This window comes from Lepisma saccharinum, chromosome 11, assembly GCF_977018435.1.
Source record: "Lepisma saccharinum chromosome 11, izLepSacc3.1, whole genome shotgun sequence".
NCBI lineage: Eukaryota > Metazoa > Arthropoda > Insecta > Zygentoma > Lepismatidae > Lepisma > Lepisma saccharinum.
In genome coordinates, this window is record NC_139239.1 from 57,257,936 (window position 1) to 57,273,790 (window position 15,855).

At 39.0% G+C, this 15,855-nt stretch overlaps 1 protein-coding gene across 1 annotated transcript in view; it reads right to left on the reverse strand.

The window, feature by feature from the left end:
• Positions 1-15,855, reverse strand: part of LOC145994823 (cGMP-dependent protein kinase, isozyme 1-like) — a 331,858-nt gene that overhangs the window by 6,627 nt on the left and 309,376 nt on the right. Inside the window, exons 12-15 of the mRNA XM_083131143.1 lie at positions 9,041-9,272; positions 4,659-4,822; positions 3,220-3,405; positions 38-104 (exon numbers count right to left, since the gene is read on the reverse strand). Of these exons, the coding sequence (XP_082987269.1) occupies positions 38-104; positions 3,220-3,405; positions 4,659-4,822; positions 9,041-9,272 (649 nt within the window). The remainder of the gene's footprint in view (positions 1-37; positions 105-3,219; positions 3,406-4,658; positions 4,823-9,040; positions 9,273-15,855) is intronic.

The window sequence follows — 15,855 nt, forward strand, 5'->3', positions numbered from 1 at the left end:
AATTGATATAGCAAACTTTAAATATTATTATCTTTACCTGTTGAACAATAGGTGGTGTGAGGGATCGCTGTTTGAGACCTTCCCAATCGAAGCCCTGGAACCACCTGAAAGACAAAGCAATTGCATCAATATTAATTCAATTGTTATGTGCAAAATAATTGGACAACATTTCCAACAGGATTTAAAGAAAAGTAACTTTAACCTAACAAACTTAACCTAACCTATTTATGTATAATAGAACAGCTAACAATAGTAAACAATAATAAAGTGAAAACAAATATTGGAAAACTGTACCATACTTTGTCAATAAATTATGTTCACTTTCATGCTCAGATGGGCTAACCGAAACTGCATCTACAGTTTAAGCGATATTCGGGCCATTGTGCAATGTGCCTCTACAAGGGATCGAATTCAGGAACCTTTGCATACAAGTCGAGAGAGTTACCACTACGCCATCGGGAAGGTCCTTTATGCTTATGGAAGTGGCAATTCTAAATATCGCCAGTGACGATTTCTTTCCTAAAGAGACGGTAATAATAATTTATAAGTATATTTAGCCCGCACACTACATAATATTCCATTTCAGATGTACACTCAACGGCAAAAGTAATAACAGGCGAATTACCCATCAGCATTTTCATTCAAGGTTCCCGCCAATATGATGATCATGAATTGAAATAAAAACATCAATAATCAGAGGATAACAAATGTTTCGAATCAACAGAATTCTATTCCTTAAAAGAACTCAGGATGCAGAGTAACAAAGAATGAAAATAGCGATGGACAATTTGCCTACTATTATCTTTGCCGTTGGCTGTGCAATTTCAAATACCCAAATTGTCCATGAGCACATTCACCCACTCTGTTTTATGTCATATGAAGACCTAGAATTGAAACCAAACTATCAACACGACCCATGTACTTTCTCTAACAACGCTGCTACAAATTCATTCTATGTACACATAATTAAAGTAATTTGACATTTGTATCTACGTGTTTCTTAACTTGACTGTAATTTCCCGTCCCATTTATTGATTCATCAAAATAATGCTTGCGAATAAACTTGATTTGATTCAAATTTAATTTGGGATTCAAGTTCAAGCTGTACCGTACAGTCGAAATCAAAGATAATACCAGTCGAATTGTTTTATACATGTTTAAGAATTGAAACACCGAAGAAATTAACCTCTGCACTAGCATTAGTGTCAGTGTGTCGTAAGGTAAAGGCAAAAGTACCCCTGTGCGTGTGCACACATGCCATGAAGGCATATGAGTTCATGTGGAGGTATAGAGCTCCACATATTATTGATTCTGGCCTTAGTTGGGATGCTGTGATTAGCATCACCCTGGCCGGCTTCACCCAGGGTTGGCCCCAGGTACCCATTTTCGAAGCTGGGAGGCTGGCTGGGTGGGCCTTAGAGTCGCGCAGAAACAGGGAAATGACTGGAAAAATTCCTGGTCCAGATCCTCTGCCCCGGGATTCGAACCCGGCTCTTCCGCGTCGTAGCGAGATGCTCTACCAACTGTGTGTCGTGTGACCTACTTTTGTTGAGTTTGAATTTCTTGTTTCAAGTTCACTTTACACAAATAAGGTAATCGGAACTGGTCCTACAGTTTTAAAGTGGTATATGCATCTTCCTATAATATTTAAATGTGAAGACCCAACAAAAATATTCATACCCCCTTTCCTCTCTGCCGAACCACATTTTTTAGGTGCCATCACTGTTCCAAATCAATTTTTGAATTATAATATCCTTGTGTGGTGGATATAACAGACAGAAACATTAGTACAACAAGTAACAGTGTGATAACATTGTGGCATGCTTAAATTTGGGGTGAAAGACGAGGGCAGGCTTGTTAAAGGTTGTAAATAAATCCAATTCCGGTCCGGGAGAGAAAATCAGTAAGCGAAAATGGGTTTTGGACCGTAAAGAACCTTCTTATCTTTAAAGTATTTCAATTTGGTCCCGGGACCTTTTTTTCCGTAACAACTTAAATTCGATCCAAGTTCGGTATTGAAATGGAACAAACGAAACTTGCACCTATTAGAAAAGGTTCCAATAGGACCCAATAGAATCCATTAGAATTTATGGGTTCCTGGAACTTTAACAACCTTCAGGTATCGCCTGAAGAAGTACCCAACAAGGACGTATTTAGGGGGGGGGGTGGTTCGGACCCCCCGAAAGACTTATCAAGTACTAAAATGAAATAATGAAAAATATATTCGTTTAGTCTTTGTTGTATCGTATCAATCCATAAGATTATATTTTATTTCAAGCCTATCTGATGCTCCATGTTGACCAGGGCATTCACTTGTTTATCTCAGTTGTCTCAACCTCTGTGATATGTAAATAATGCACAGTGTTGTGCTTTGCAAACTTCCTGATGTAATCAGGATTTAGGAAGTTCCATCAGCCTATGGAGTCAGCTGTTTGCAATAGAGGCAGTAAAAATCACGATTCGGCATGGAGGAAGGTCTCCATGGCCTGGGTGATACAGAGGTTGAGACAACTGAGATAAACAAGTGAATGACCTGGTCAACATGAAGCATCAAAGAGGCTTTAAAATAAAATATAATCTTATGGATTGATACGGTATAATTTCCTCTGAACTTATTGGAAGCCAAGGATTATATTGGGATCATAAGGCTTTGAAGGACAGAAAGCAGTGAAAATATATTAGCATTTGTTGCAAAATCGATGGTTATTAATTTCCTCTGAACTGCTTAGAAGGCAAGAACTATATTGGGATCATACGGCTTTGAATGACATTACAAAGATTTATGTTCACTACTACTCAAAATAATATGCATAAAATATTAATCAGAAACTTACTTTTCTCCAACTACATTTAACATCATTTTTGTTATTATATCCAATATATCCAATTATTCATCTATTTGACATTAATTTCATTGCCAGGGCACTTGCTTTTATGTAAATTATTCCGATGTTAACTACAAGTAAGCTACGTAATGAATATGCGCTGTTATATCTCTATTCTTATAAAGTCTTTTTACCTATTCGTGTAATAATAATATATTATTAATGTATGTATTGCAATTAGTATAAATTTGATTTAATATAATTACTTTAATTAAAACATTATTATTATTATTATTATTATTCCTGAGACACTTGGTTCGAACCCCCGCCCCCCAATCATATTTCTAGATACATGCCTGGTACCCAGTGCTTCTGGAAATAGGAAGACACTCACTTGTGCTTCTTGACGTCCTGTATCCCGCTCCTCTGATATCCCAGGCGCTCGGAGGGAGCGTCCCTACAAAGCCTCTTGATGAGGCTCTGTGCGGCCCTGGTGATGTGGCGCGGGAAGTCAATCATATCGATACCTTTCAGGATTATGTTGTACGTCTTCATCGGATCGGTTGCCGTGAATGGAGGCCTGCAAGTACAAAGGGGAAACAACTGCATAACTACCGAGACAGGACGAGAATGGATGCACGAGAAAATCTGTATCGCTTCGATAGCAATGTCTCGATCTAGTCTCGAAATATTAGATACAAAAATGTAAAACAAACTTAAAACACAAGTTTTTGCATCTTAAGCAACATCTATAAAGAAGCAGAGAGCCTCTTGGTATGTCTTAATAAGTCTTACGATAATAGTCCAGCCCGAAATTTTGCAAATAATCTCAATAAAACTTGCAGCAAAGGGAATTGGTATATACGTACATTAGGCAGTGGCGAACACTTCATATATCCGGAATTAAAGAGCGCTATCCCTATAGGGGGTGGGGGTGCTCATCTGGTATTGAACATTTTTGTCAACATAGTTTTAAACGAAAGATAAAAGCATGAAGGGGTGGGTGGGTGTTTTGTATCTCTGTTAACACTCTTTCAATGTTCGCCACCGTTCGGGGCAACATCCTGACAAGTCACACATCTGGCGATTTCCTTCCCTCTCGGAGTCGTACTTTACTACAATATCTAGCACAGGAGCAGGAACGGAGAGGGCGGGTGGGGGTTAGGTACAGGGATACATTACGCCTTCCAAAGTTTCGGGAGGGGTACAGTGCCCCCTTAATCATTTGATCCGAATTGTATCCCCAGAGATAATTAGACAGACTCAAGATGCTACCATTCAAAGAATGATGCAAGAAGTTTATTTTCACTACATTATTTCCATATCCAAATTAATGAAAACAAAGCAGTTAAATTTCAGATACAAAGAAGACATAATACCTACGAGGTAATGACGAAGCTTAACAAACATTAAACAAATAATAATAATAATTATAGACTATGTCAAAGAGAAAAAAAATCCTCTAAACTTTACAGGATGTGGTTTGTTATATTGTTGCTTCAAGTCATTCATATATATTTGGTCACTCGACTAAATTAAAATTCCCTGAAAAATGAAGTTGTGCTACAGCTGTCATTTACAATATGCCATCCGAAACTTCATTTTTCTAATTTATCTCGGAAACTATCACTGTGATTGTTTACTTTCTAATCAAGTAAAGCCTCGTTCTAGATTTCTAAACGGTTTGCCACAGTACATCACTATGTAGGCTTAATGCATACATAGAAAAAGAAAACCATAGTTTCACATTGAACGGAAAATTAAGCTACCTCATTTTTTGCACTTATGACGTAAATGTGACATGGATGACGTAACTATTCAGCTAATACTCACGTTCCTGTAAGCAGTTCGTACATGAGGATGCCAAGAGACCAATAATCTACGGCTCGGTCGTGGCCTTTGTTGAGGATAATTTCGGGAGCCACGTATTCCGGAGTCCCACAAAATGTCCACGTCTTGTTACTGAAACCCAGCCGTTTCGAGAAGCCGAAGTCCACCTGGAAACAGAAGACAATGATGTAGGTAACTGACGCTTACAGATAAAATATAGAAAAGAAAAAGAAAAACACTCTAAGTTGGGAAAAATAGTTTCTTCGTCTTACGACGGCATGAGGACAGCTAAAAAGGCGTCCATGTAACAAATATAGCTTGTTAATTCTATTACTATTTTTATTATAAGGAATCTGTCATGCCACGTGGAATTGTAGCAGTACAAGCAACCTTTCATGTCAGATTGGTGCGACATGCTGCATAACCTACAATGGTGTTTTAAAGTGGTGTACCATGTGCGTGCTCACGGCCCTAGGGCAAATACACAGTATTCCATGACATTCGCTACGAGACTCGGCGACTAGCTGCCCGGCATCAGAGTTAGTCTTTCCCGGTGAACGGGTCAGCGACAGTCGCTAGAGTCGGCTATTAAAATTACAGTTTTCATATTGTGTACTAACCTCGACTACAGAAGGTGTTGAAAATGATGTCCCTCTGCTACAACACATTCCTGGCATCTCCGAAGGACATTGGCATTTACACGTGCACGTTCGTCTACTGTAATTTTCCCGATTTTTCGTACAATACTCTCTTTTAACTCACGGATGGTGTGCGGATTGTCTTTGTATACTTTATTTCCATATTTTTCTTTCCACTTTTATTCAGAACTGACCCTGTTACTCTAAACTTTTTTACGAGGTTTAATATAAGCGACTGTCGCGGACCCGTTCACCGGGAAAGACAAGCGCTGATGCCGGGCCGCTTGCCGCCGAGTCTCGTAGCGAGTATCAGGGAATGCTCTGTAGTAAAAATACTATAAGTGATAATGTGATCTGCTGTTCATTTTCGACTGAATTGGAATTGACTTTATTGCTGAGCGAGGTTCGGCTGTTGCTGGTCTGCAACCAAATTCCCATATGTGCAGATCAAAATAATGATAAAATTAAAGATTACAAAGAAGATAAAGGACAAGGAAATATGTAGAAGAAGAACAAACTCATAAGACAATAGAAACAACTTGAGCATTTAATTATGTTAAAAGTAGGCCTAATTAAGTTGACGACAGACATGTTAAAAGTGTAAAATGGTGCAAGTTCACTCCTCACTAGCAATCACAGTTGTGCAATGGCCCTGGCTATAGCAAATCTGCGAAGTTTGCAGCATGTGTTTTAGTATTTTGTTATGTTGGGAATAACATGTGACAGAGAAAGCGATGTTCAATTCTTCTATATCGACCAACCTGTAAGTAGTCCACTAATGGCTACGCATTTGAAAATTATTTTCTCTGTCGTAAAAAAAAGAGAGATGAAGAAAAAAAAATAGTGCAGTCAAAATAGGAAAAACAAAGGAACTAATTCATAACGAGCTGAACTTTGTGGCAGGGTGGTATCCGGGGATTTTTTATATGTTTTTATTAATGTTATAAAAAAGCTGTGTATCACATTTCAGCTTCTTGTGAATTAGTTCCTTTATTCGTGAAAACTTGAATTTGTCCGCCATTTTTCAATATGGCGGCCTACCGTGTGAATGATTAACAAAACATTTAGTTATTGGTGTTACTAATGTTGTAGGAAAGATATGCATCGAAATCCAAGCTATTGTCAATTACTACTGTTAATTCGTGAAAACTTTCATTTGTCTGCCATTTTTTAAATATGGCGGCCTTAGCGGAAAGATGATTGCCGGGGACTTTTGTTGTTATTAATGCTATAAAGAAGTTATGTGTCAAATTTTAGTTTCTCATGAATAGAGACCGAATTTTAAAGGGAAGTCTTTTTTATTATTGAACAAGAATCATGGAATAAATAACAACAGTGTTCATAATTATCTTCAAACAACAAAATTACATGGTTTTGACTTCCCTTTTTCAGCCCACATTTACTTTTCTCCCCTTCTTAAAAACATTTTCTTGGTTCCTTTATTGACATGATATCAAAAACTTCTAACGACTGTATTTTCCAACTTAGAGAATAGAAAGAACAAGCGCCATCTACCCTACCTTCCCTCCACGAGTGTTGGGATTACGGTTGCAGCGAATGTTGCAACAATGCCATCTGGGCTTAAACGCGTTGTAAGCGGCACGCCTGTTGAGTAGAAAGTTGAATGTGTACTTCTCTGTTAGATTTAGACTTTTATTGTAAAGGTTTTTAGAATAGTGTTAACTTCACTGTGTGACAGTAGATGCCGTAAGCTGTTTCAAGAAAGATTTGCACTAAAAATATTATTTAAAATGAAAACACAATATATACCATTCAATATATGTATAATACAGTGCGTCCATTTCGATCTTCAGCCGAGAGATCGGGAGAAGCGTGGCGGGCGGCGCTGGCGGAGATGCCGACATTTGCAGTCTGTAATGCCCGCTTATTTTTATGGACATATGCAGATATTTCTATAAATATTGCAAAACTAGCACTAACCTGTGTTATAATTTATCATCTGTAATTCATCCAAGTTCTGCCCTTATATACACAAAAAAATAAGCTTTAGAAACGATGTTAAGAGCCACAGATAATAAAACATTTTAATCATAGTTTTGACCAGTTACGTCCTGCTTAAGTTTATATCCTTGAAAGAGTTTTGTGTCGATGGGGATCGTTTGGAGGTTTCGAATGTATCAACACTGTATCAAGATTACGCTGTAGACGAAACCGTTAAAAGTCAATGGTGTTCGTGAGCTTCCTTGCAATCCGAAATCTCCGAGCTCGAGTTTCTTTGTTCCTTCGCGACAGAGCTGTGAATATAGTGGCGAGCAGATGTAAACCAAGAGCGTGTTAATTTCGTACTGTACGCAAGAGTGTTATTATTGGTTACTTGCCGTTACTTGTTTGTGTTATTGCAGTGTGTATGTGTGTTGTATCAGTAAGAGGATTGGAATGCCAGCCGCAAGGTTCACGTTACGAGGGGGGCTGATAAGTTCTGGGCCCGACCTAGATGGACTTTAGCTACAGGCACGAAAGTTTCAGGCTATTCAACGTATTCTCCCCGAAAGTCTACACACTTGGCACTTGGTGGATATCAGTTTGAACAACTCTTATAACACAGGTTAGTGCTCGCCATAAAAATAAGCGGGCATTACAGGCCGCAAATATCGGTATCTCCGTCAGCGCCGCCCGCCACGCTTCTCCCGATCTCTCGGCTGAAGATCGAAATGGACGCACGGTATATATGTATAGTATATATGAAGTAAATTAAAAATTGCAAAAAATTTAATGTGTCCCTTTTTATATATGAATAATATATACAGGGTGACTAAAAAGTCATAACGCAAACTGACACAGATGAAAGTACACGATAATAGAAGCAAAAATATCTCAGTAAACATGGGTCTGCAAACGAGCCGTTTTCGAGATAATCGCGAATGTGTGATTACAAGCCGCCACTGACTTCATTGTTTGTAAACGTCGTCCTAGTTTGTAAAATGCTTTCGAACAACCCCGGTTCATTTCGGAATTGGTCACAAGCATGTACAATTATCTGTACTGATTGTATCCGTCCTGTTTGATTACAACGCCATCTCTCGGAAATATTCTGCTTTGTAAACAAAGAGCAAACCTCGGAACGCGCAAGGAGTAAAGCACTCGGTGTTTACAAAATGCAATCAGTGACGGCTTGTAACCACACATTCGCACACATTATTACCAACTAGGACGATGTTTACAAACAATGAAGTCAGTGGAGGTTTGTAATCACACATTCGCGATTATTTCGAAAACGGCTCGTTTGCAGACCCATGTTTACCGAGACTTTTTTGCTTCCATTAACGTGTACTTTCACCTGTGTCAGTTTGCGCTATTACGTATGAGACACCCGATATTGTGTTTTCATTTAAAATGATAAACCAGTCCTTTGTCATGTTCATTTTTGGCAATAATTTTTCCTTTTTTTTGTCCTTTTTAGAGTGAAATTTTTCCCTTTAAAATCCGGTCTCTAGTATGAATTAGTTCCTTTATTTCGAGAAAATTCGTAAGAAAGAAATTTATACGTATAACCTCAACTTTCCATATCTGATAAAAGTTCTGGAGCATGTCCTTTCAGCCAAGGCCATCAAAATTACATCATCCATCCATTTACCCATCTTCGGGGGAGCGCAGGGGGGGAAAGAGGGCGCACCGTCGGCCCTACCCCTTAATCCTCCGATATTGCGCGCTTGTGTACCCGCCTCTTAACTTTTTAACTGCGATTCCAGTTCCCTCGTCCAGCATTTATACTTGCAGATTACTCACCAACTTAACATAGCCCTGAGAGTCCAGGAGGAGATTTTCAGGTTTCAGATCTCGATAGATGATCCCCCTCGCGTGTAGATAGTCGAAAGCCTCCACGACGCACGCCGTGTAGAATCGGGTGGTGTGGTCATCAAAGGTTCCTCTGTCTCGAAGAATGGTCCACACTTCGCCTCCCAGGCAAGCCTCCAGCAACATATACACGTACTTGGGGTCCTTGAAAGTTTTATACAACCTGGAAAATGTGATAACTGTTTTGAGTGATGGAATGTGGTACAGTTACCAAACTAATTTGGTGCACAGTGAGAAAACATACAACTTTTCTAATTGTACACCCAAAGGCAAAATAAATAGTATGAGAATTGTCCATCACCATTTTTATTCAGTCTGTGTTCCATAATGTGGCGATCATGAAATGAAATAAGAACGTCAATAAGCTGAGGGCAACATCTGCTTCACATCAACAGAATTCCACGTTTTAAAACAACACAAGAAGTAGAATAAGAAATGTATGAAATTTGTGATGGTCAATTTGCCTACTATTATCTTTGTCGTTGGCTAATTTTGATATTCGAACAGCACACTTGCCGCAAATGATACCCTTTAAGATAATAACCCGTGGCTTAACAACTCTTGAGGGCCAGTGCCTACCTACCGACTGAGGGTCTCACTCCCACATGCCTCAGCGGAGGTGGGCTATCATCCAACTAGTTTTGGGGTGGCTTGTGGTCAGCACGACAAACCCCCACTCGTTCTAGGTTTTCTATGGCTGGGTTACTCTACTCAATCGCAGCTCCCCAATTTCCTCACGATTGTGGGTGGCCACCGGTTCCATACACTGGCCGAAATATCAGGAGAAATGTTGTAACGCTTGACCCAGGGAACTCGAACCAGCACGCGTCCCGTAGGCGAAGCCCAAAGCTTGCGCCTTAGACCGCATATAAATTTCCTGCAAGGCGTTATGTGTGTTGTCAAACTATACGGCGGTGGTAGAAGTTGCCAGTGAAAATTTTCTATTAAAATCCACTTATCGGCGTAGAGTAAGCCAACACATATACCGCCATGCAGGGTAGCCAGTATTTCAGGATATAAGTGTCCAATTTTTATTGCCGAGGCTGTAAAACTATAGATGAATATGTATAATAATAATAATAATAATAATAAAAAACGGTTATCTCGAGTTTAAGATTTTGCAGAGTAACGAGGCTCTTGCCTAGACCTGCAACCAGGACAATTCTCTGCAGAACATGTGTTGTGTCGTCCACACGTGTTTGTGATTGTCCCCTTACCCATCTCGTCGCATCGCCATTCATCTCCATCGTGGCAATTAGTCAAAAGAGGCAGAAAAGCGACGTAAAAAACACTTATTCATTCATTCTAGCTCAGGAGGGAAACGGAGCAAAATACTATCATAACGTGAGATCCCACATGGCAAAGAAACCCTTTGATAAGCCCAAGATGTAGTTGGCCGTCAACATCTAAGATGTCTAAAATGTTTGTCTCCTTACAGTGGAGACACTCAATGTGAAAACTGTATGTTCAGTATCGATTGACTTCTTCTCTGCGTAATTTGAACGATGCTTTTCACTCTCGACACCTTAGACAGCACCCTCCTCCTTGGCACTACAATATTTGATGATAACCGATCTAAGGTTTCCCTATTTCAAGCGTTAAACGCTTCTGGCGGTCTCAGGACTTCTTCAGCGAGACCGGATCGATATGCTTGGGGACGGAGAAGAAAAGGTGGAAAGTTCTATGAATATATGTTTTCACATTTGGCCGGGAAATGGAGAAAACAACTCACGAAAGTCGCCTCGTGTGAGGGAAACAAGAACGCCGTCTGCGTCCACGAGACCCAGAGAAGTCAGGGGAAGAAAAGGATTTATGAAGTGTAGGTCGCGTGAAGAAAACAAGCGAGGAAGAGCACGTGGCAAGACGAACGAAAACACAGAGTCCCGATATGGACAAGGGTGCTTCTCTGTACTTGTCTCTTCATCGTTTTCGTCAAATTATTCACCTTCATCCTTGTGATTAGACAGAAAAAGCGATGTAAAGTAAAGAAAACAAATAAAAGTATAAGAAAAAAGATTCGAACAGTTGGTAACATTGGCGGCGCTTAGGGAAAGCCTGTCTGCCAATATAAACTAACTGTCTTCCCTCCCTACTCCCAGTTTTGACATCCAATCGCCGCTAAGCAAATATCACGTGCTAAGTTTTTGTTGTTGTTTTTTTTACATTCTTTCTCTTAAGATGTGTTTGTGTGTCTGTGTGTGTGTGGGGGGGGGGGGTAAAAATTTCTTGCCTCATGTTAACCATGTCATTCTGGTGGTATGTATGGCTGAACCTACGAGTAGAATTGTGGTATGCCCAAAGACACTATTCCATTTTTCACGTATATTCATATTTTGAATCCGAAATTATCGAGTGTCAAGTCCCCTCTGTTTGGAAACTTAAAAATATCCCCTTCCCCAAACAAGAAAAGAAGGCAAAGGAATGATGATATTAGACCATGGGCTTGGTCCCTCTGTTGGTTAGCTCAGCGCGCTACGACGCCAGGAGTCCAGGATTCGAATTCCGGCCTCGGCATGGCTGTTCTTTGTGAGTGTTCTTTCATTAATTTCATCATATCCTCACCCACCCCAATCGTCGCGATTAGCCAAAAGTGGAAGAAAATAAGTAACTTAATTAAATCAAATTGGTCCCTCCGTAAGACAAGTTTTCTTATGTAATATAAAGTACCTTCAATTTTTTTTTGCCACTGTCCAGTGGCTCGCAAACGACGGCTGATCAAAACATCGTTTTATTTTAAATTACTTTCACTCACAGAAAGTTTCAGACTGAAGCGACACGGCGTTTTCACACCGAAGTAACAAGAGACAACCACACGACATCTCTGGTATGTGCAAAAAACAAAATCACTGCACACGAGAGACCAAAGGACCGAGGCGACATGGTGCACATCCTATCGGCCCAGTCCAAGTGACGCGTGTACCTTGTAGTGTAATTTGCATTTATATTTCAAGGTTCGTTTCCAAGTTACACACGTCACTCGTCGCTTCCGTAAGAAAGCTCGCTGAATGAACATACTCTTGAATGTTGATGGATAATATGGTATGAACGACCCTCAGGATACAAAATATTAGCATGTCTGCAGCCAACTGTTGAGCTAAATTCTGTATTGGCATTCGTGGAAAATAACAGTTGGGCTGAAAAGTTCGTAGGCTGACTCATAGATGGCGTTACTAGAATTAAATCCATGTGATTTTTACTTAGTACTAACCTTCAAAAGATACGTGTATAAATTTCACAGCTGCCGGATAATTAGTTCGTGAGATATAGCATTGTGAGTGAAGCAGCTTTTGTTATTGTGAAAAAATGGATAAAAAAGAATTTCGTGTGTTAATAAAGCATTGCTTTTTGGCGAAAAAAATACTGTTGAAGCCAAGGCTTGGCTTGATAAACATTATTCGGACTCTGCACCAGGAAAATCAGCCGTTGAGAAGTGGTTTGCTAAATTTAAACGAGGCGAAATGAGCATTGAAGACAGTGCACGCAGTGGACGCCCCAAAGAGGCTGTTACCGACGAAAACATCAAAAAAGTCCACAAAATAATTTTAAATGATCGTAAAGTGAAGTTGATCGAGATAGCTGAGACTTTAAAAATATCAAAGGAACGTGTTGGACATATTGTGCATGAATATTTGAACATGCGAAAGCTGTGTGCAAAATGGGTGCCGCGCGTGCTCACAATCGATCAAAAGCAACAACGTTTTGATGATTCGGAGCAATGTTTAGCGATATTCATCCGTAATAAAAACGAATTTTTCCGTCGATATATTACAATGGATGAAACATGGCTCCATAACTACACTCCAGAGTCCAATCGACAGTCAGCCGAGTGGACTGCACGTGATGAACCGAATCCAAAGCGTGGAAAGACGCAACAGTCGGCTGGCAAGGTTATGGCATCAGTATTCTGGGATGCGCATGGTATTATATTCATCGATTACCTCAAAAAGGGCCAGAACATCAACAGCGATTATTACATAGCGTTGTTGGAGCGTTTAAAGGATGAAATCACGAAAAAACGGCCCCATTTGAAGAAGAAAAAAGTGCTGTTTCATCAAGACAATGCACCGTGTCACAAATCAATGAAAACGATGGCAAAATTATATGAATTAGACTACGAATTGCTTCCCCATCCACCATATTCTCCAGATCTGGCCCCCAGTGACTTTTTCCTGTTTGCAGACCTTAAAAGAATGCTCGCTGGAAAGAAATTTAGCACTGATGAAGAGGTAATCGCCGAAACTGAGGCCTATTTTGAGGCTAAAGAGAAATCGTACTATAAAAATGGCATCGAAAAATTGTATGACCGCTATAATCGTTGTATGGCCCTCGAAGGCAACTATATTGAATAATAAAATCGAATTTTGTCAAAAAAATATTTTTTACTATGTTAGCCTACGAACTTTTCAGCCCAACTGTTAATAGCCACAGGTGCCTCATGTCGACGACGTCACATTTGAATTTCGCCAGGGTCACAGACACCTGCTAGATTAGTGCAACCTATAGATTAAAACGACACATTAAAGCTTTCAGCGATCCATAGCTCTAGGTTTATCAGAAATATCATGTTTTGCCACAGAACTATTATTTTATAAATGATTTGAATATAAAATATAGCTACGTTAAAAGGAGTACAGAAATTGTGCAACAATATTCAGTTAATTTATATACATGCAGTACAATGCAGTAATAAACGCACTGTAAAATTTAAATAGTATCCAAGAGGGAAAGGGCAACTCCTCTTTCTGAAAGAAAGAGTCAACTAGTGGTGTGACAATGCATTCCTGGGACCATCTATGGTTGTGTTTGCTTACTAACCAATATTATGAATTGTATAAGTCACTACTGCCAAGCTCACCCTCCCAATAAACCGTTTTTTATAATCAACGGCGCAGGAACGTTTAGCTTTGGGTATACAAACTTCAACCTTCACAGAACACACACACACACACACACAAACGAGCAGCTAGATTTTTAAAATGAAACTTAAATAAATAAAACATGTACTGCCAATAACAAAAGCAATATTCCCCCCCCCAAAATTAATTTTTTGTATTTAAAAAATTATGGTTACTTTCAAGATAGCTTTCAACAGGTTCTAAAAATATATACAATTTAGGGAAAGATTGAGCTCTAGGCCTCATTCCATCGTTTTGCACGCATTTTAAACAGTTTTTACTTCTTTACAAAGTTTTCGAAGAGTACAGATCAAGTGAGGTAATTAGCACGAATTAATAATTAGTATAATAGGTTATTTTGGATAGGTAGATCAAGTGGACAAAATAAACTTGTAGCCCCTCCTAAAAAGTTTGAGTGGGGGTGGGTACAATGTACTCCCCTTCCTGCGGGCAGAAATATGTATGCATTTATACCATTAAAATGGCCAAAAATAGATTTTAAAACTGAAAATATAATGTAATGTTTTTAGACCTTTACATTATTCCTTTTCATGATACTAATGTAATTTAATAATTTATAATATATATATATATATATATATATATATATATATATATATATATATATATATATATACTGAATGCAGTCGTAATATTGATGAAAGTTCGAATTCTGCAAATCGAAGCGTTATGTACAGCCACCGGCAAAAAAAATTGGGATACCTAGATCCTGAAATGCTGACTAGCCCGCATGGCGTTATGTGTGTTGCCTAACTCTAAGGCGTTGGTAGAAGGTCGTTACAAGGCGTTCTTTTTACACTCAAGACAGAAATGTAATATGCAGTGTTTCAAACTTCACGCAATTCTATCTTTGATCGCTTCAAATCCGAAGGCCGTAAAATATACTTACATTTGGATTTTTACTTTTCTACCTATTTGTATACGTACTCTTATTTACCAATTTGTGCCGTTACCCCTAGAAATTAATTAATTGGGAGATGTAGTACAAATATTATTCCCAAATGTCAATTTCGGGAGAGATAAATAAATTTGCCATAGGATCACAATTGGAAATTTGTGAGTGACGTGGAGAACTTTATGGGTTTGGGAATATCCATTTCTTGAGCTAAGTAAAGAAGTAACACTTCATTGGAATATTGTTTTATCCTGTAATTATTATTCATTGCTCAAGGCCTTTCATTATTGTAAGGTTACCTCATGATTCACTACAACTTTCATGGATATGTGATCGAGAGGACCTGAATTTGATCCACGGTGTAATCACATGATACAACCAGCATTCCTGAAGCACCAAACTCTTCTAGTGTTGCTAGATTAAATTATATATAACAATTGAATGTAATATTTTGGTTAAAATTATGATTTATAATTTTTTGATGCGATTATTTGGTGATATGATCAGTAATTTACGTCATATTTTCTCCCCATTCTAGCAGCAAACCACGGGTTATCATGGAGCCTGTGGTTCCGGATTCGAATCCTGGTCTGGGCATGGATGTTTGTGAGTGTCCATTCATTAATTTCATCACATCATCACTCATCTCCATCTTCGCAAATTAACCAAAAGTGGCACAATGAGAGACGCAAAATAAAGCAAATCAATCAATCATGAAGCCTATGACGATATTTTGAATTATCATTTAATTACAATTTGATATGGCTCAAGTGTTTAACTATTCTAGGCTTCATAATTTGCGCTTTGTGGTTAACAGTTAGTATGGAGTGAATTGGTACTTAGAATAATTTCAAATATCTTTAAATGCACTGGAAGCGGCCCCGGCGCCCACCCAGCGTCGAATAAAATGGGTACCTGGGGAAACCCTGGGGGGT